Consider the following 21267-nt stretch of genomic DNA (forward strand, 5'->3'; position numbering starts at 1 on the left):
TGGGCCAGAGTAAGACGCTTGACGGGCCTGATGTGGCCCGCGGGCCGCAGTTTGCTCACCCTTGTTCTAAAGAAACAAAATTACCCATATGTGTTAAAATGAGTATGTGAATGGTTGTCTATATGTGCCCTGTGATTGGCTGGGGACCAGCCGAGGGAGTACCCCGCCTGTCACAAATCAGCTGACTCCCCAATGAAGACAAGCGGTAAAGAAAATGGATGGAATTTACAGGAATGAATGTGAATAAACTGTAAATTTGCACAGCTGCTGGTTACTCTATGCCATGGAACTCAAGTGTAGCTTTAGAAACAATACCGATGCACAGTATTGGGTTAAAAACAAATGTGTTATTTGTATTAATTATTTATAACCTGAGTGAGCAGCAGAGGTAGAAGAGGCTTGGCAGCAGCCGAATGACGACACTGTTACCATAACAACCAATCAGGCGTCATCACTCTTGCCTGCAAGAGTGCGCGATTCTTTCTGCTCGTCCCCTTCAAGAGGGAAAAATAAACAGCGCCCCCGCCCCACTGGGATATGTGTGCAATGGGGGGTGTCTTATTAGCGTCAACAGCCATAAATGTGTGCTTCTGTATGTGCGGGCTGCGTGTGTCGGTACCGTAGAGGAGCTGCACGCGCTCAGGCCGGAGAAGCGAAGCTTGTTGCCGGCCTGCCGCCTCTGACATCCCCCGGCGGCAGCAGCAGCCAACATGGCCGAGGACGACAGCGAGTGGGTGGTGGAGAGCATCGTCGGCTACCTGGGGAGTCCAGAATGGGTTATTCCAGTCACGGACTTTATGGAACACAAATGCACAGGTAAACTATTTCACCTGTTCTTTAGCCAAGCTTGTTTATCTTAGCACGATAACCTACTTGCTAAGTTGTTAGCTCATCCGGCTAAGCTAATGTTAACATGAGTCGCCATGTTTATCTTTACCGTCTTAACCTTTGACGCCCATTAGCGTTGTTCTTGAATGTAAAACATCAAAATGTATTTTATAATTATGTAGTGCTATCAATGAGATATGAGAGAAAAGTATTGCAATTAAAATAAAAGCAGTAAAACAAGCTAGTTCAGTAGTCGATACGCTAATTGACACGCGTTGATTACAACACAGGTGATAAGAATTGAGACGCCTTTTTTTGATAATCCACGTGTCATTACTTTTCAGTGTTTGATGATGAAGATGAGAATAAATTGTCATACACGGAAATCCATCTGCAGTATAAAAAGTTGGTGAGTACGCATGCTAATAAAAACAAATAATGTGGTACCGAATGCACAGTAGGCGGGGTCGGGGCGACCCAATATCAATATCATTAATACGCGAATGGTATCAGTATTTTGGGTCGACAGAGTGACGTTCTGGCCTGTGTTATTTTCACAATTTCATTGATGAGATTGTTACATTGTTGATATAGTTACAACAAGGACTTGAATGGGAGCCAATAGTAAATTTTGCTTTTGTTTTGTAGTTTTCGTCAAATAATTGTATATGATAAAAGGGATCATTGACATATTTTGATATTCTTACATTGTGTTGCATTGTTTTTACATATTTTTATATTGTTCACAGATTTTTTAATTGTTTTATTCCGATTATAATCATGATAAAAAAAATTAAAGGCAAAATCATTCAATGAGCTTGAAAAATTTCAAGTATCAGTATCGGTATTGACAATACTGACCTTGTATTTCTTTGGTGTCTGATACTGAAATCGCCCACCCCTAATGCGATTTACTTTGAAAAAACTTTATTTGTATCCACAGTGCAATTTAAAATAATAATTGCTTAAAAGTGTATAGATTAAAATAAACAATATTACAATAACATACTTTATTTTTAAAAAAGGTAAATATAAGATAGATTTAGTTTCATCTGCAGACTGTGTAAGAATGTTTTGCTTTTCCAGGTAGAGAAGCTGCTGGAGAATTACATGCAGGAGGTTGGTATCAACGAGCAGCAGTTTTTGGATGCGTGCACTTCCCCTTTTGCCAAATCCAAAACAGTGCAGGTATGTTATGCTTTAAACTACAATAATAAACATATTCTTAAATTGAAACACTTTTCTGACAGTGTGGTTATCTTCATACCTCTCTTTGGTTTAGTCGGTGTTCCAGCCAGTCCTGGCCACAGATGACTTCCAGATGTTTCGCTCGCTGATGGTTCAGAAGAACATGGAGCTGCAGCTTCAAGCCCTACGTGTGATCAAAGAGAGGAATGGTGAGCTTCACTGTTGAACACAAACATCCCTGACATGGCTACAAGTAATAAGTGCATGTCTCCAGGGTCTCTTCCTGAGTGTCTGACTGATGGTGCGGATGACCTGACGGAGCTGCAGCAGCAAGAGATGAAGATTCTGCAGGAGGTCCTCAAGTAAGTTCTGTTTTTGTGCCAACATTCTGTCTTCTTCACCAAGATAATAATGCTGAGTTTTGAGGTATTACATGAACAATATGTTTGATTGTGGTTGTAGTTTGCAGTGGTAGAAGTGACTGATGTGACCATATTCCGTATTGATTGTGAGCATGCAATCATCTCCTCTAATGCGCCCGCTGTTCTTCAAGGTCCCACATGGTGCTGCCCTGCTTGCTCTCTAATGGGATTTAGACTCGTTAGAAGTGCACACTTTAAGCTCCTTAGGGTGCAGCTAATTTAGGTTGGAGCAATTGACACCAGCGGCCAGCAGCTGAGGGGAAAAAAGAAAAAAAAGAAAAAGTATTTTTATCCACTTTGTCCTACTGGGGTCACTCTCAAATCTTCTGCTTCCTTGTGCAAAACCTGTCAGGATGGCACCACCTAAATTAATAATTGCTTCAGCAGCACCACTGAACTTGGATGAATTCTAGTAAGCAATTGAAGGGGTGATGAAGCTGTCATTCACCAACTTCCCCACTAGGTGGAGCAACTTCACCCCACTTGCCTATTAGGAAAATCTAACCCTGGAGATTCATCTCTTGTATTGGATCTCATTAGATAGTGTATTTGTGGTCGAGCATTTGCGACTGCGAATTCAGTTACTTGTGGTTTTTGGCCAGGGTGGTCTCGTAATGTAACGTCTCGTAATGATCTACTGTCTAAGTTCCCAAAGTGGGGTACGCCAATTGTCATTGGGGGTATGTGAATAAAACACCTACCCCCTAACACTCACAATTACCAGCGCACCTGAACGCCTCATAGCACAGAGGGCACTGTCATAGCAGAAAGAAGAAAGGAGACACGGCATTAAGTTCTTCATTGCTCTGTGTCAGTTCTATGAATAAGTAAGTCAGTTTGATGATGATGTTGTGTATAAAGAGTGTCTAATCTTGAAGGTTTAACTTATATTGGGTTTCCAATCCCCGCACTGTGAAAACCTGTCAACGTATGTGCGTGTCAGGACCAGAGAGTGGAAATTGCCCTGAAAATGAGGCTTTATTGCTGATTGTATGTATTTTTGTACTTTGGATGCTGCTTTATCATGTTTGTTCAACTTTCCCTTTCAATTTGTATCAAATTAATATGCAGATTTAAATCATAGCGATTACATATGTGCTTCCATTTTTGTAGATAGATGTAAGTGTACGGTCGTCCCTCACTCCATCACGGCTCGAACATCCCTCCCTCACTCAAAAATTACTCGATCGCTGTGTCCTAGTTGGCTATGGCTTATTGTTGGTAAAAAAAAAAAAAAAAAAGTAAAAAATGCACATTTAAGCAAAAGTTACATATTTTGGCCTAAATTGAGCATTTAAGCATAAACGTGTTGTAAATGAACAAAAATAGAAATACAGTTTAGGGCAAAAGAAGACGTTGATGAACTGTAGTCTACACTGGCCACTAGGTGTCACTAGTGACACACACCAGACTTGATTGCCAACGAAAGGCTTTTATTTTATAATTAATCTCACAACAGGCACAATAATAACATAATAATAATAATGGTTATCGTTGTAATAATAACACAGGCTACTGTTGCGGCTGTACTCCAGCAAAACTCAACTAAATCCCCAATGTCACTTCCTGTCGGCGCGTCTGGAAGACATATTTGTCCTAAATGGCATATTTGCTCTGATTTTTATCTAATATAATGATCAATGAGTGTAAAGGTGACTACGGGGTGTTATTTCATGTCTAGAGGGCTCTAATAATGGTAAAAATTGTCTTTACAAAGTCATAAACAGGTTTTCTATGCTCTAACTACGAAAATATTTCATTTATTAATATTGAATCCTACTTTGCAGATTCACTTATCGCGGCCGGGTCTTGAAAATATTAACTGCAAAAAAAGTGGGACGACTGTATGTAGAAATAGCATACACAATATAGTGAAAAAAATAAGGCCTTACCATAGAAATATGCCCCACCCCCCACCCCCCGAACAGGAAAAACGGCTAAATCATCACAATAAACTAGTATAATTTGAAGTATCATAATAGAAATTGATGTAAAATAATTATTATATACATTGGAACCTCAGTTTTGGTATGGTTGATTATTCTCATGCGTGTGACATGTAGTTTTATGGCATATTCTAGTCTTGATAAACGTTCTCCCTCTCCCTTCAGAAAGTCCAAAGAGGAATACGATGAGGAAATGTCATTGAGGTTGCTCCTGGAGGAGGAGCAGGGTTCTACATCCAGCAGTAGATGCGACAACAAGCCCCTCGGTGGCAGTGGTGAAGCGCCCAAAAGCTCTCCTGCCAGCCAAGAGAGCAGCTCTGTCAAGGTAAGACACGATTACTGCGACTTGCCAAATTGTGCAATTAGATCAGTGAAACTCGCACCCAAAGTCCAATGTGCTATTTATTCCACGCTCAGGCCAAAGCTGACTGTCACCGTGGTCACCTGGTGAATGGAAACACTGCAGCTAATCTGGTAACTCACTGGAGTAGCTATGTTAGTGTAGTAGAAGCCCCCATGATAAGCCTTGGAACGTCCCATGTAACCTTAAGCAAGTGCTAATATTCTCGCTTCACATTTTAACTGAGGGTAAATGCTCTAATTATAGCTGGGGTGTTTATTTTGTTAAAGCGCAAAGAGGGCAGGGTGTTAATTGGAAGCAGGCGTTGATTGGCAAGAAGCTGTTATTTATTAAAATTGTTTAATCAATTATTTATTTATTAAAACACTACATCAGGAGGTAGCCTCCAGCCGCAGCTGTGAATGCCAATGGTTATTTGCTTTTGTAGACCACCCCTAAATGTAGATGTGTAGTCATGTGATGGGCGTTTATGTGGATAAATGTGTCTTCCATACGTCATGGTCACCTTTTTCCCTGCAGGTCAATGGCAAAACACCCAGAAACACTGAGATCAAGGTGGCAGCAGCAGGAGATGGAAAGCGTGAGGAAAACTGCAGCTCCTCCTCCTCTTCTTCCACACGTACCTCTGGTAAAAATGGCAACATTTGTTTGTTAGAGTGTTTGTCTATGATTCTAAAGTGAATGTGTGTCTAGATGGTGTCAGTACCTGCATGGAGCCCAGAGTCCTCCCTCCTGTGAGCGCACCCATCAGCTCCATCCCTGACAGCAAGGAGCAGAGCAGCAGCCAATCAGCAGGGGAATCCTGGCTGGAGGAAGCACACAGGGAGGCGGGCTTCTCTCAGCCGTACACTGTGAGTACATGGGGACCACTTTTTAGGCACACTTGCAAGATCATGAAAGAACTGGATCTGTACAGGGATATTAATGCACAGTCTTAAAGTATTCATATACTAAATAATATGAAGTACAGTACATATAGTTTATATACATTTATGATGAACAACATTTAGTTTTCTATTTTGGTTGAAAAGTGAGAGGTTAAACAAAAAATATAACCATAAAAATTAAATACAAAACTTAAAAAAAAAAAATTTAAAAAAAGATTTAAAAAAATGCAATTTCAACCAATGTTTTTACAAAATAAAAATATATACAAATGGCATCTTTATTTATAGTATTTTGTGGTATTATTTTGATTTTAAACTGCCAGAGGTAAAACAAAAAAAAAAAAAAATAGAAAAATATGCATCAAATTCCGATAATATTGTAATCTTTAATCATTTTGTGCATTTTTAAAGTTACGACCTATTAAGCAGGATGGTTCATCAACCACGCCGGGCCACAATGACAACTACCGCCCTTTTTGGACATAAATAGGACAACTCCACACCTAAAATGGTAAAACTGAAGAAGCCCTTTGGATGAACGGTAAAACATCTTCAACAAAGGGGAATCTAGTTCCCTCGATTCAACCTTTGTGGAATACCATGATCTGATCACTGAGGATCTACACAAACACATATCTCTCATAAACAGTTAAATTTAAGTAATATATTTTAAAAAATATTTTACTTTTTTTGTTTTATAGGATAGATTTAACTCTTTGGCATTTAAATGTAATTAAATAATTAATATATTCATATTAATAATCAGTGTATACCTTATGTTGTGGTCAGTGAGTGTGCAGCACACACCTGCATGGTGTTTTATCTAGTCCTCTCCCAGGTTTGACTTTAGAATCTTATCCTCCATTCTTTCTTCCAGGAGCTGTCGGCATCCCAGCAGCATGAGCTCCAGCAGAGGGCGGCATACTTATGTCAGCAGCGAGACAAGCTGCGCGCGCTCAAGGAGCAGCAGCAACAGAACAAGACCCAGCAAGCCGGCACGCCCGAGGAGGTGCACAGCACCCCCTCACCACCAGCACCTCTTCAGACCTCTGTGAGTCCATCAGATGTTAAGATTGTGTGCAATGTATCTGCATTAAAACATACTTTTCTCCTGTAGGAGATTTCAGCAGAGGAGAGAAAGAAGCTTCAGAAGAGAAAGCATCTGGCCGACAAGCTGAAAGAAGAAGTCATCAAGAAATGAGCGTCACGTCCATCCATGTGCAATATGGACTTTCCTTTGAACGCAGTCTAAGGTTCCAAAACTCACCTTTGTTTGGAATCTGGGTTTGTGCACGTCGTCGCTCAGTACACATCAAGACAAGTCCGAGATCTTCCTTGTGACTGTTTCTTTGTCTAATACAGGGGATGTGAAAGAGTGTGTCTAATGGAGAACTCTTCTCAAGGACTGCGTTTTCATGTCACTTTTGGACTCTTGAGTCCAGGTGCCAGAGAATCGCTGTACATTTAATGTTGTGTAGAGATGTCAAAGAAAAACAAAAACATTCCACATGCATGCAACTTGAAGAAAAATCCCACAATGCAGCGCTTGAGCATCAGCAACTGTTTCATGCACTTCCACGGTGACTGTGCACAGCGTCAATGACACACACCATTAGATGGCAGCATTTAGAAAATGTGTACGTTCCATTTAGTTAAGTGGAAACAATCATGATGCAATATTATCCTATGCGGTTGAATAAAAAATCTTTTGTAAAGTGGATGTTGTTAAAACAATGTAAAAAATATATATATCTGCCGTCAGTACCAGATTACATCTGACATTCAGGGTCACATTTTGATGTCAAAATGTTATAAAAATGTAAAAGACAACCTACCAGTGACAGTTGAGTATATGCCCCTTAGGGGAAAAAAACTTTGGCAATGGCTGAGTCAATACCTACAATGCGATCGCTCCTCGCAGGTTTGTAACAAGACACATTTTGTAATAAAAATACGAAAAATCATCCAAAAAGTCAAAACCCAAGGCACACCCGTTCATCCGCATCTACATTAGTGTGTCGTAATGTCATTAATGGTATCGCTCCTCCTATTAGTAAATGACAGACACTACCTTACACAATAGAAAAACAGAATGCCTTGAAATAATCGTCAGGGTAATTGTAGTCAAAACAGTTCAATAGAAGCGATGGGACAAGTAAACAGGCCGAGACACAAATACACAGGTTGAATGGGTGCCAGGGGAGGGAGGGGTCAAATAGCGCCAGCAAGGTATGAATGGCCTAGTGTATGTAAAAAATAAAAATCTAAAATTCAAAACTCAAGACATCCCAAAATGTTGGCTGCAAAAGTGAATTTACTGCAGTTTTAATGTTTTGTTTGTTTTTTTTTTTTAAAACCAGCATTTGCAACTTACATTAAATCAAAGGAACTGGACTGAAAGGGAGAACAGTGACACCACCGCTGTGCGATGATTACAAATTAAAACAAAAAAAGACACAGGTGGGTGAGTATTGCTGTCCCCCCTTTCCAAATGAAACGGGCAAATGATTTAAAAAGAAGGAAAAGGGAAAAAAAACATCATCTGTACAATACTTTAACAAAGTGGTGAAATACGGGATTCCTGGTCGCCTGAGACGTGTCTTGTGGCGTGAGTCCTGCTCCTGTGGTTGCTTCCTGGTTCACAGTTCGACATGCGTGACCTCATCCAGGGTAGCCAATGAAAGGGAGCGGCCAGTCAAGCGTCCTAACAACTACGAGGGCTAGTCCTGCTAGCCTGACTGGCCTGTGGCACGGTGTGTCCACTGGCTGCCTCCATCGTGGAGCTCAGCGGCTCAGGCCTGGATGGGGGGTGGGGATGAGGGATGGGGTGGTTCCTGTTGGGACTGCTGCAGCACATCGGCTTCTGTTGCTATAGCAACAGAGCAGAGACAGGACACGGCCTTGGCACTTGTATTTCCGCTGCAGCCTCTCTGGTGGTGTTGGCGTGGAGAACTAGGAGGACAGTGTGGTTAAGACCAACGACAGCGATGGAGGAGGCGAGCCGTGAGTTAAAGGTTAGTGAAGGTCCTCGGGAGGAGGAATGGAGCGAGGTGGTCTTAAATCCGCCTTGATGTGGTCCAAACAGATCCGGGGACCAGTGACACTTCCAGCTAGAGAACAGGAGGGACCATGACGTCCATCCCAGCAGGACCTACGTGACACTGGGGACATTCAGCCTTAACAGCTCAGGCGGGGACGCTTTCTGGGAGACTGCTCCTCCTCATCATCATCTTCCTCTTCATCCTCATCGTCAGGGTAGTCCACCAAGCCAACCAGTGTAGTCTGGAAGGAACATTTGTCACATTGACAATGAACATGACATCTCAATTCATCCATTTGGAAATACAGTGAACGCTTTAGTTATAGCCGAGCAATTTAGCTAAGGCACATAGGACAGGCATTAATTGGAAGCAGGTGATAATTGGAGAATGGCTGTTATTTCCCAAATGTAAAAACAAGTGTTTGTGGTAGATTATCACTCTCATAAGCAAACACACCTGGTCTGCCAGAGAATACGAAGACAGAGGAGGAGGTCTCCGTGTATATTTAGTGAGTCTTCGCTAGAAAACTCATCCACAAAAGCAACTCGCGACAAATCCAGTGAGGAGACTTGAGGAGACTCTCGCTCTTCCATACGCTCGCTCTCACTGCTGCTGTGGGCCCCTCCCCCATCTAAAGATACTTGTGTTTTTTATTTTCTGACATGCAACCTTTATTTGGACACATTTATCCAATAATCCATTACTAGTGCCGTCAGAGTAGTTTTAGACGAGCACATTACTGTTAGTGTTACCTTCACCACAGGAGAGGCGGGCAGAGGGACCGTCTTGACCGAGGATGTCGAGCTGTTGTTGGCTGTGGCAGCTGGTGAGGTGGGCGGGAGAGCAGCAGCTTTGCCGTTGTTGGCTCCGTTGGCGGCACCTGCTGAGACAACGCACCTTGGAAGGAGAGCACTAACAGCTGACTTCATTTATTTTCAGACAGAGCTGCTGTTTACCTTTTTTGGCCTCCATGTACTTGCCGTAGCCGTCGGAGTAGTCGTCCTCCATTCGGCTCTTATCCACGGCCTCCGCTTCATCGTCGTCTTCGTCGTCATTCAACCACAACTCTTCGTCCTCGTCCAAAGACCGAGCATCTCTGCGAAATCTTTAATGGGACGAACGCATCACAATATGAAGGGAAATGGTCAATACAGTGGAACCCTGCTTGTAGTCGACATGACCAAAACCAGCCGTTACCTCACATTTACTGGAGATGTGGGCCAGAAGCGTAAGCAGAATGGCTGACAAAGGATTTTTGAAACGAGTCGTCCCTTGTTTATCATAGTTAATTGGTTCCAGACCCGACCGCGATAGGATTCAATAATAAGAAATTGAATATTTCCGTAGTTATGGCATAGAAAATCAGTTTACAATCTTCTAAATACGTTTTTTAATATTATTCAAGATTCAAGAGAGTTTTATTGTCATGTGCATGGTAAAACAGCAGTTATACCATGCAATGAAAATCTTATTCTGTTCATTCTCCCAAGAAAAGAAAGAAAACACAAGAAAGAATAAGAACATAAGAAACAAACACATAAACATATATACCAATAAATTAAGCAACAACAACAGAAGAGACATTAATACAGATATAAATAAATAAATAAATAAATAAAGTGCTATGAGTGTGTGCGTGTGTTGCGTGCGGCGTGTGCGAGTGCTTCGTTGAGAAGCCTGATTGCCTGTGGGTAAAAGCTGTTTGCCAGCCTTGTGGTCCTGGACTTCAAACTCCTGTAGCGTCTGCCTGACGGTAGGAGTGTGAATAATGAGTGTTGTGGATGTGTGCTGTCCTTGATGAGGTTGTGTGTTCTGCGTAGGACTCTAGTTTTATAAATGTCTTGCAGTGAGGGGAGGGCTGCCCCAACAATGTTCTGTGAGGTCTTGATCACCCGCTGGAGTGCCTTCCTATCACGTGTTGTACAGTTACCGTACCAAACAGTGATGGAGGCGGTAAGGACACTTTCGATAGTGCATCTGTAGAAGCAACTCAGGATTGTGGTGGACATGCCAAATTTCCTCAGTCTTCTCAGGAAGTACAGTCTCCTTTGGGACTTCTTCAGAATTTGTTGGGTGTTGTGAGACCAGGTGAGGTCCTCGCTGATGTGTGTGCCAAGGAACTTGAAGGTTTTCACCCTCTCCACCTCAGTCTCATCAATAAACAGGGGACTATGTGGCTCCTTTTCCCTTGTTCTTGGGTCGATGATCATCTCTTTAGTCTTATCTGTATTGAGAAGGAGATTGTTATCACGACACCAAGGAGGTATGTACCATGAGGTCCGCCACCTCTCTTCTGTATGATGTTTCAACACCACCAGTGATCAGTCCGATGACTGTAGTGTCATCCGCAAATTTAATGATGCTGGTGTTGTTCTGGGAGGCCACGCAATCGTAGGTGAAGAGCGTGTAGAGGAGTGGACTCAGAACACACCCCTGTGGGGTCCCAGTGCTCACAATTCTTGAGCTGGATTAGAGCCCTCTAGACATAAAATAACACCCACATAGTTACGTTTACATTTGTGTTGCCCAATATAAATCAGAGAAAAGAAGACAGACAAATAAGATAAGACTCACACGTTCCTTGCTTTTTCCTGGACAGCGTACTTCCTGTGGCAGCTACTGTCTCATCAATGTATTGTAATGGCAGCTTTAAATGGCTTCACACTCTTATTCACCCAATATAGTAGACATAATAAGAGTAAATAAGCCAATTTAGACAAGTGTGTGTCACAGTAAATGTGTTCTCTAGGGGACCTTAGTGGCGGTAGGACAGACAGTGTGGGCGACAGGAAGTGACATCGGAGGTTCAGAGTTGAGTTTTAGCTTGTCGTGGGTTATGGCCCCAACAGTAGCCCGTGTTATTATTATGATTATTATGCAAGATCATTTAAACCTGCAATAAACGCCTGTTCTGGTCTGTGTTGTCCAAATGTATCAGGCCATAAACGTGTCAGCTGCATGTGTGCATACAGCTATAGTTGCTAATAATCTTTTGGCATGATTGCAACAGACAGTGACCTGTTTTGTTCAATAAACCAATTGTTGATTAGCTACCTCCTTGTAAGTCTTATAGACGCTACAATAATAACATTAATAATATTCAAGTCAGAGCTCGTATCAAAATAGTATCGGTATTGGAAGATATCCAAATACAGGTATCCAGATCGGAAGTGAAAAAATGTGATTGGGTGCATCTATTATCGAACAGAGGTGCTGCTACATGGTAGACTGAGCCTTGATGAGATAGTCCTAATAGATGGATTGCCAACATAAGCAGGACTCATTTTAAGCAGGTTCCATTGTCCTGTAAAAAGTGTACTAACCTCGTGAGTTTCTGACTCTGCCTGTCTTTCTCCTGCTCGTATCGATCCTTCAGGCCCTTGAAGGTCTGCACGTATTCGATGGATTCAAGTGCTTTGTAGAAGTTGTCCACGATGTGAGCGATGAGGGACTTGACGTCCTCCTGCAAACACAAGATGCCTAGTGTCCAACCGTCCAACCATCCAATCAGGGCGCCTCATCATTAACCCTTTTTTGTCGACTGCTCACCACTTTGATGAACTCAAAGAGCTCGATGATGGCCGAGTTGAGGAGGTTGTATCGCGTGCCGTTGTCCAGCAGGGCATTGATGACCGGCTCAAACAGGTTCCCTTTGATGATGTAGCGGTTGTAGTACTCGTCCTTCAGGCCGATGATCCTGCGCATGAAACGCAGGGCGCCTTGGACCGACACACACAAAAGTCAACTCGGCTGTGTGTAGTACGTACATGTGTGTGTTTATATGCACTCACAAAGGGCAAGGAAGGTGTGCTTAGAGTTCATGAGCACTAGCACTCTCCTCAGCAGGTCTTTATTCATGATGTAGGTCTTGATGTGGTACGTGTGATGCTCCACACAGAAGGTCAGCAGCTCCAGGATCAGCGCCAACAGCTGAGCCGTCTGAAAATTATCTAAAAGAAAAGGTTGAGGAGTTTTACTGATTATATTTTTCTGATTATATCCCCTATCATGTCAAAGTGGCTTCTTAATGATTTCCTAACAGTGTTATGTGAGAAACGTAATGTGAGAAAAATCGATCACCTCCCTCACGTCTTTGCTCCACTCTTGAGAGAAGCGGTGCTCAAACCCTCGCTTTTCATGACATGATGAAGGAAAAACCTCGTTCCCCATGGACATGATTGGCGGTATCACTGACCCGCACTTACTTAGATGAGCCCACCCCGTGTAAGCCCTCCACTTTTTAAAAAGCAGGCTTCACTACACACCCAAAAATAAAGTTTGACTCTCTGGCAGCTATCCAACAGGGTAGCTACTGACATGAGAGCTTTGAATTTGATCATTTGTTTTTCTTCAGCAAAAATGTGAGTGTAATGTTAGCACGGTAGCTCACATAGCTATGCTCGTGTCGGTAATGTTTGTGTTTAATGTTACGTTGTATGTGGTATATGGCAACTATCACAGTGCACATGTAAAACAGTGAATACAAGTGCAACATGAAAGGTTGAAATGAGGGTTTTATGCTGCCGATACAGATGACATGGATTAACTGTACATTTTTCCAATTTATTTATGATGAGTGCTATTGGCCAGGGCTGCAGTTAGACAATTGCAAGGGCCACTTTCGTGCGGAAAATTTAATTTGATGCATGTTTTGGAGTGATACGAACACATGGGAAATAAATTGTTCAATGACTTATTTTTTTAACAAAATGAACAAAATAAAATACAAATAAATATCTTTATGAAATACAAATCTGTCAGGAGACCCCTGTGATAGCATCACCATCATAAGGCTGGACACGCTATGCATTTATACGATACAAATAGTGTTTTGAGGACAAGACATAATTAGTATAATGACAAGGGCAAAAGTGTTCAGTGACACTTGAAAAAGTTGGTATGAACCCCATGAACGTAATATCCACTTCCTCGTGGGACAAAAACGAGCTCTGAACTCACCACATTGCTTGTTTTTTGTTTTTTTTAAACAAAATATCACTGTGGTAAAAAGTCACATTTGGAGTCCAAAGACCAGAAGCTAGGCGGATAACTAGCTGGCTAGAGCTAGCTAGCTGCCGCCAGTGACAGCTCAGCAAAGCTTGTAAACAGAGATGCAGGAAAGCAGAACTGCTATAGGTTTGTTAAGGGAGTGATCAAACAAGCTGACATCGATTGGTGTAGCCTGGGTCAAGCTGTCAAACGGAAGCCATTGAGTTGATTCTCACGGCAATACGGGACAAAGTGCAACCCTTGTCAGCTCAACACGTGACACAGCACACATGTAAGGTTTGCTGCCACATGCCGATCGTTTTTTGTGATCGACCCTGAAAGACTTATCGCCATAAGCCGATCACGTGTTTTTACAGAAATCGGCAGAGTCTAGCTGGTGGCCGACGGAGCATCCCAAGTTGAAATGTTACTTAAAAGATTGCCTGTACATTTAATAAAAGTTGGAAGCCAACTAGTGTCACGGGGAACTAACCTGGACAAACAGGGTTGATCTTGGTGGATCCCTCTTGTAAATCTTTAAAAAATGTGAGTATAAGTGAGTCAGAACCTCCATTTGTCACACATGTTGAGAACGTACAACGTCTGCAGTCCCACTCACCCTTTGAGTTTTTGTCATGAGCCGTGTTGGCCAGCAGTGGGGCGGTTAAAACGTGCATGCAGTACTTGTAGAAGAAACTCAGGAATTCCGTCTTTTCCGTTTTCTGAAAGGACAGCAATAGACATGTGATTCCTGGTAAATGCTGTCAAACACAATGCAGACTTCCGGCTTCTCCAAGAGTGTTGAGTTGCGCCTACATTGGTGGAGGCCAGCATGTTCTCAGGGTCGATTAGTGTCCTGAGCAGCCCCATCAGCTGGACGGCGCCGCCTAACTCGGGGTCAGAGTCGCAAATCATTTGCTTGATCACGACGTTGATGAGGAGCACGTCCTGCAAACAAATAAAGTCAGCAGACCCACAGAAGCTTTGTATAATAACAAATGTCGGTCAAACGTGGAAAATACAAAGGGTACTCGATTGCTTACATCATCAGTCTGCTGTGGCTCCTGCATGACAAACTCTCTGACCATGGACGGGCTGAATTCCACCAGGTAGGAGAAGATGTCTGTGGCTGCTGCCCTCACCTGGAGGTCATCCATTCCCTGTATGGGAAAAGCAACACATCAATCAGTGGCTGAGATTCCACACACCATCCTCACGCTGATGCCAACGAGAACATGCAGCGTCCAGCCCGGCACCTCACCATGACTATTTCCAGCGCAGGCAAAATGCCGAGATTCGCCAACATTTTGAAGAAGGCGTCCCTGTTTTGAGGCTGCAGTGTTTGCGAAAAAGCACAGAACTCCTTGACGAAGTTCACCTGAGCATGAGAGAACCGAAGCACGGTTAATGCAACAACCAAAAGACTTTGTTCAGCTACTTTTTAAACAATAAGTAGTTGTGGTATAGTTTGTCTCGTGTATGATGTGTTGTATTGTATATACTGTAGTCTTGTAAGTGAATTGCATATGAGTGTATGTCACTGCTTATGTCATTTTACTGTATATGATGTTATTAAGTGTTGTATCACGTACGCTGTCTTTCATGTGTACTGAGTATAACTATGTCAGGTGGTGACTATGAAATGTGTAAGGACTACAGATTGACATTTGCTGAATGCTAAATCTGGTAATCATATTCATTCCATATGCATGTGAAGTGCACGCCGCTCATCATTTTTTCAAAATCCGTTACACTTGCCTGCTTTAGCCAGCTTCCTGTTATTCAGTTAAGACGTGATTGCTTTGAACACGTGACATCACGGTGCGATTACCTATTTACTCTTATGTGTTGTGCTAGTTTCTATGGCGTTACTACTTGGGGTGGGCGGACTGATACAAATATCGATAGTATCAATACCAGGATAGTAGGCCTGTCACAATAATCAACAAATTAACTGCACGATAAATAAAAACTACCCTAATAATTTTGCCGGCCTCAAGATATCAATAAAACTGATTTTTTGTTCATATTGTGTGTGTCTAGGACAAATGAATTGGATTTTCCTCATTTCATATGGGAAAAATTGCTGACCTTTTGGAAGGAAATAATATTGAAAACCGAGGAACCGCCGCATATTGTTAAATTGCTCACAAATAAAATGTGTCATTAAAAAATGTTGATTACCTCAAATATTTGTCCTATATTTTATTCTGATAATCATGATAAACAAAATGAAAAGCAAAATTACAAAATTATTCAATGATCTTGAAAAATTTCAACTAAAAAGGTCTTGGACCCGCATTTACTTGGAAATGGACCCATACCAAAATTTGTATCTCAAGCTACCACTACTATACTACATCAAGTGCAAGTTATATTAAATTGTACTTTACTTCTGCAGAAAGTTAAGTGTCCATTACCATACCAGCAAAGACCATCAAAAAAATGTGTTGACTTACAAGTTCTCGCCGTTTACTCTCCTCTGTGGATTCATCTGTGAGCTGTGCAAAAACCTCTGTGAGGAACTTCTCATCCTCCTGCAGCATAGGAAAAATTATGAATAAATCAACACTCAAGGAAATAACCTGGTAAAGCATCCAGCAAGTTAGATGTGACATCCCCAGACACAAGTCTCATCTTACTACTAAAAATACAGTGGTGTGAAAAAGTGTTTGCCTCCTTCATGATTTATTATTTTGCATGTTTGTCACACTTGAATGTTTCAGATCATCAAACACATTTAAGTATTGGTCAATGACAACACAACTGAACACAAAATGCAGTTTTTAAATGAAACTTTTTATTAAGGGAGAAAGAAATCCAAACCTACATGGCCCTGTGTGGAAAAAGTGATTTCCCCCCCACCCCGTTAAAACATAACTTAAGTGAGATTAATATAGATTCATCAGTCTGGAAAAGGTTTTAAAGGCATTTCTAAAGCTTTGGGACTCCAACAAACCACAGTGAGAGCCATTATCCACAAATGGCAAAAACATAGTAGAGTGGTGAACCTTCCCAGGAGTGGCCGGCCAACCAAAATTACTCCAAGAGCACAGCGACGCCTCATCCAAGAGGTCACAAAAGACCCCACAACAACATACAAAGACCTGCAGGCCTGACTTGCCTCAGTTAAGGTCAGTGTTCATGACTCCAGCATAAGAAAGACACTGGGCAACAAGGGCCTACATAGCAGAGTTCCAAGATAAAAAACACTGCTGAACAAAAATAACATTAAGGCTCATCTCAATTTTGCCAGAAAACATCTTGATGATCCCCGAGACCTTTGGGAAAATAGTCTGGTCTGACATGACAAGAGTTGAATTTTTTGGAAGTGTTGTGTCCCATTATATCTAATGTACTAGTATCGCCGCAGATTAAAAAAAAAAATAATAAAATAAAATAAAGAAATAAAAATAACTAAAAGTAAAATATGGTGGTGTTAGTGTGATGGTCTGGGGCTGTTTTACTGCTTATAAATGGCACCAAAAATTCTGCTGTCTACCAAAAAATCCTGAAGAATGAAACCAACTTGGGTTCTGCAGCAGGACAATGATCCAAAACACACCAGCAAGTCCACCTCTGAATGGCTGAAGAAAAACTAAATGAAGACTTTAGAGTGGCCTATTCAAAGTCCTGACCTGAATCCTATTGAGATGCTGTGGCATGACCTTAGAAGGGCGCTTCATGCTGGAAAACCCTCGATTGTGGCTGAATGACAACAATTCTGCAAAGATGAGTGGGCTAAAATTCCTCCATTCCTGCATTTTGTGTTCAGTTGTGTTGTCACTGACTAATATTTACATTTGGTTGATAATCTGAAACATTTAAGTGTGACAAACATGCACAAAAAATAAATTGAGGGTGGGGGCAAACACTTCTTCACAACCCTGCACATGCGTCTCTAAACATGCTTTTTACAGTCCACTGATAACATTCACTATTTGACGGCATTCTAAAACTTCATACATGCAACATACTGAGGTCCGAAATCAGAATATTGTTGCTCTCCAATGAAATACATGTATTAAATTATGCATGTTTTTCCTTTCTATATATTATATACACGAGTAAGAAAAATAATTTGTCTTGAATTATGGATTAAACGCTAAACAATTTAAGATGCATGCACTTCACTGGACAACCACTATATCCATTTTGCATTGAATTGGTGCAAAACAAAACAGAACCCATGAAACTTGTTAAATAATGTCATACCAAATTGCAAACTTCAAATGTTATACTGAAAATAAAACATATTTAATGCATGCATGCACAATAATCCTGTCCAAAGTGATAGTCATTATGATCCAAAAGGGTCTGCTCATACCTGCAACATACTGACGATCTCCACCTTGTTGAAGAAGATGAAGGAGTTAAGCGTGGACAGGAAGTTCTCCTCAAAAACCGACGGCGTGGGAAGGATGATGTCCTGGATGTACTGCACACGGTAGGTCTGGTGGATCTTCTGCCGTAGCTCAGAGTCCGTGATGGGGATCACCTCCTTGAACTTTGCGGTCTTGGTCAAGAACTCCCGGTGCCGCTTGGGCTGGACCAGCGCCGGGTCATACTCCAGGCAGCCCACCACGTCCATGATGCAGTCGTCAGAGAACATCACCTCGAAAAGGGCGGCTTTGTTGAGGAACAGCACGCCCCGGACGATCTCGTAGAGGTGATGGAGGCCTTCCCTGTTGTCCAGGTCCTCGCACACTCTGAAGAGGCCCAGCAGTTTCTTGAGGTAGCCCTCGCTCATGAGGGCCAAGGCCAGTTTTTCCCTCCGGATGGGCGACGACAGCACCGACGTCACCAGGTCGGCTATCTCCTCCAGGCGGCTCAGCTCGCAGGGGGGGAGCTCGACGAGGTGACTCGTCTCTGGGATCTCCTCAAAACGCTCCTCCTCTGACTCGTCAATGGGGTCCTGGGTGATGTCCAGAGCGGGGTCCTTCCCTTGCACCTAAATGGTCAGTAAATTAAAAAAAAAAAAAAAAAGGTTTAAATGCCATACTTTCTACATGCAAACCACCAGAAACACTCTTACTTGCAGTAGCTAAAGCACAAAAAACACACATTGCTTTGGATGCACCCGTGGCCAAGAAACAGCCTTAACTGCTGTAAATAGAGAAAACGGGCTGCTGCAGTGAAGTGGAGACTGAGGAGTCTAAGGGTGCGATCACACTTGTGGTCTGTTACGGACCAAAAAAATTGAAAAGATACTTTTTAGTTTAGTTTAGTAATGTTGCACTCGATGCACCCCTAATACTGCAGCATCATGATTCTTTCCAGCGTTCACGTTACAGAATGTTCTTATCCAAAACAACAGCAAGAATCGATTTTGCCTTTACCTGGCAAATCTTCTCCCAGATCTCATCGCAGCCCGCTTTCTCCTGGAAACTCAACGCCAGGTCATAATTGTCGGCCTCGGACCAGACGATCAGCGTGTCCTGCGAAACAAACATTAGACCAAAAAATGACATGAGAAAATATGTGCAAAGTTTAGAACACATATGAGAGGATTGTGCCTGTGTGTATTCTCATTCATCCAGGTCACTGTATTCTCATTCAAGGCATGTTTGAATGCCCTCGGAATAAGAAAGGATTCTTACACTAAAATGACCAAGTGAAACATTCAAACGTCAATGCAGTTGACAAGCAAATTCACAAACTAGGAATGCAAATGGCTAGTATGAGGTTTAAGTGACAGTTACACACTGTGGAACTCGATTGACTGCTTAAGGAATCATTTTGGTAGTCAAGATTGCAAAATAAAACATTTTTTTAAGTATGCTGATTTCCTTTTGTGGCTGATCCAGACTACAGCTCCACTTACCTGTTGTTTCTGATATGCAGTATTGGGGCTAATCTTCGACTCTAGCAAAAGTGATCCTAAAACAAAATCAACAAGTTAGACTTGGGGGATTAAAAGCAAAACGGAGAACTTCTGTGCTAGTGTCCATCTATTATACTCGAATGAGGACAATGTGAGACCTGGCTTATGTTTAGCTTCGGACAAAGAAAGTTCAACAGATGTTGTTAGTCACCGCAAAAAGTGTTCTTTAAAAAAACAAACACACACCGAATGTCGGTGCAAGAAGAAACCGGTAACAAGGAAAGTGTAAAAACAAATAAGAGCAGACTTTAAGGGCCCCCATGCTGAAGATATCACGCCAATGCTAACCTAATTAGCTTGCTAGCACAAATTGTCCTAACTGCGATAACCAAGGCTACTAATTAGACACATTTTTATATTAAACGGCACCGCATTCTACGTAGCTCACTCAATTTCCCCACACAAGCTTGATTCGCAGCTAAAGCAAACAATAACGGGAGCACACAATGCTAACTTTAGCCAACCTAGCATTAACGTGGCTTTGCTAACGTGGGAACTTACCGTCCGATTCCGCACGAACCAATAAAGATATCCCCTTGAGGCGCTCCACAAAGGTGGACGAAACGTGCCCGGTGCCCCGATCGTCCCACTGCCGGTCTTCGTTCAGCGTATAAACCTTCACTCGCCGCCGAGTGTCCGACATTGTGAAGAGAGTCGGGGAGCTAGCTGGCTAGCTGTACTGCTAACAAGCTACGACGCCTTTAGCCGTCTGCTGTTTTCCTCCCTAGCCTGACAACTTTGTTTGCAGCCGCATGTTATGAAACATGCAGCGTGAAACCAAAGTTGAACGTGTCGGAGAAATGTCTACTGCTCCCTTAGCATGCCCGGCGGCGGAAAAAGTCAAAGGGGAGCCCTCGTTCGGAATAGTTAAAAAAAAATGTCAGGAAGACAACAACAACTACGGCGGCCTCCTCGCTAACGTCCACTGGGCGCCATCTTGTAATCCGATCTTGTGCTCTCTGGGTCGCTCGACGTCAATCAAACGCACGCAAAGAGGAAATATTAACTACAAACTCATTTCATAACAATTACACAACGCAATTAACTTAATAAAACTAAAACGCAAATCCTCATAAACCTGTCAAACACCCGAACCAATTAATTTTCGTTTTGCGCTACAATCACGATAACAATCAACTACAATTACTTTACTTTAGATTATATTTACGTATTAAATGCATTAAATGATGTGTCAAAATGTATTTTACTTAGTTAATTAGATAATTAAAAACATGTTTACAACTGTGGCTGGAAACGTGCATGTGCATCATGTTGACGTTTTTTTTTGTTTTTTTTTAATTCCACCACATTAGAGGAACACACTCTTACTATGCAATGACGCAATCAACAACAATCATATTTAATGAGCGTTATTATCCTTAGAGCGGCACCTCTCTGTCAACTGCATTATTTTTTATCAATATATACCCCGATGATTGAGACTTATTCACAGTACAGAGCGATCTAAAAAGTTTACTGGGACTGACATTTACAGGTGCATCTCAATAAATTAAAATAGCTTTGAAAAGTTCATTTATTTCAGTACAGGAGTTCAATTACAAATGTGAAATTATTCTATTATGTAGATTCATTGCAGAGTGAAAAACTTCAAGAATGAATTTCTTTTGTATTATTATTATTTTGATGATTATAGCTGATAAAACCCCCACATTCAGCATCTCAAAAAAAAATTTAACTTCTGGCAACATTTCTTTCTAGTT

At 41.9% G+C, this 21267-nt stretch overlaps 2 protein-coding genes and 1 long non-coding RNA gene across 7 annotated transcripts in view; 1 reads left to right on the top strand and 2 right to left on the bottom strand.

Moving 5' to 3' along the window:
* LOC129193789 (uncharacterized) overlaps window positions 1-2248 on the bottom strand; it is a 40675-nt gene extending 38427 nt beyond the window's left edge. For all 3 annotated transcript variants that reach the window (XR_008573612.1, XR_008573611.1, XR_008573613.1), the window contains exons 1-2: window positions 2096-2248; window positions 620-758 (exon numbers count right to left, since the gene is read on the bottom strand). This is a non-coding gene — a long non-coding RNA (uncharacterized LOC129193789). The remainder of the gene's footprint in view (window positions 1-619; window positions 759-2095) is intronic.
* cfap36 (cilia and flagella associated protein 36) lies at window positions 439-7830 on the top strand. 2 transcript variants are annotated; one of them, XM_054798430.1, is made up of 11 exons: window positions 439-816; window positions 1173-1237; window positions 1915-2016; window positions 2111-2225; window positions 2291-2378; window positions 4550-4709; window positions 4802-4858; window positions 5265-5373; window positions 5439-5596; window positions 6510-6683; window positions 6750-7830. In XM_054798430.1, exons 1-11 carry the CDS (start codon window positions 711-713, stop codon window positions 6831-6833), a joined length of 1218 nt encoding a protein of 405 aa, XP_054654405.1. In that variant the 5' UTR covers window positions 439-710; the 3' UTR covers window positions 6834-7830. The 2 variants fall into 2 exon arrangements, with proteins under 2 accessions (XP_054654405.1, XP_054654406.1); XM_054798431.1 differs by lacking the exon at window positions 4802-4858.
* A 96-nt stretch (window positions 7831-7926) lies between these two features.
* Window positions 7927-20516, bottom strand: ppp4r3b (protein phosphatase 4, regulatory subunit 3B). Of its 2 annotated transcripts, none has more exons than XM_054798427.1 (16): window positions 20048-20516; window positions 19487-19542; window positions 19002-19100; window positions 17990-18613; window positions 16122-16199; window positions 14924-15040; window positions 14706-14822; window positions 14479-14610; window positions 14282-14384; window positions 14156-14197; window positions 12465-12623; window positions 12223-12392; window positions 11997-12136; window positions 9630-9778; window positions 9426-9556; window positions 7927-8914 (listed from the first exon to the last, which is right to left on the bottom strand). In XM_054798427.1, exons 1-16 carry the CDS (start codon window positions 20187-20189, stop codon window positions 8810-8812), a joined length of 2364 nt encoding a protein of 787 aa, XP_054654402.1. In that variant the 5' UTR covers window positions 20190-20516; the 3' UTR covers window positions 7927-8809. The 2 variants fall into 2 exon arrangements, with proteins under 2 accessions (XP_054654402.1, XP_054654403.1); XM_054798428.1 differs by having other exon boundaries at window positions 9426-9553; window positions 20048-20515.
* Window positions 20517-21267: the final 751 nt, after the last annotated feature.

This window comes from Dunckerocampus dactyliophorus, chromosome 14 (genome assembly GCF_027744805.1).
Source record: "Dunckerocampus dactyliophorus isolate RoL2022-P2 chromosome 14, RoL_Ddac_1.1, whole genome shotgun sequence".
Classification (NCBI taxonomy): Eukaryota; Metazoa; Chordata; class Actinopteri; order Syngnathiformes; family Syngnathidae; genus Dunckerocampus; species Dunckerocampus dactyliophorus.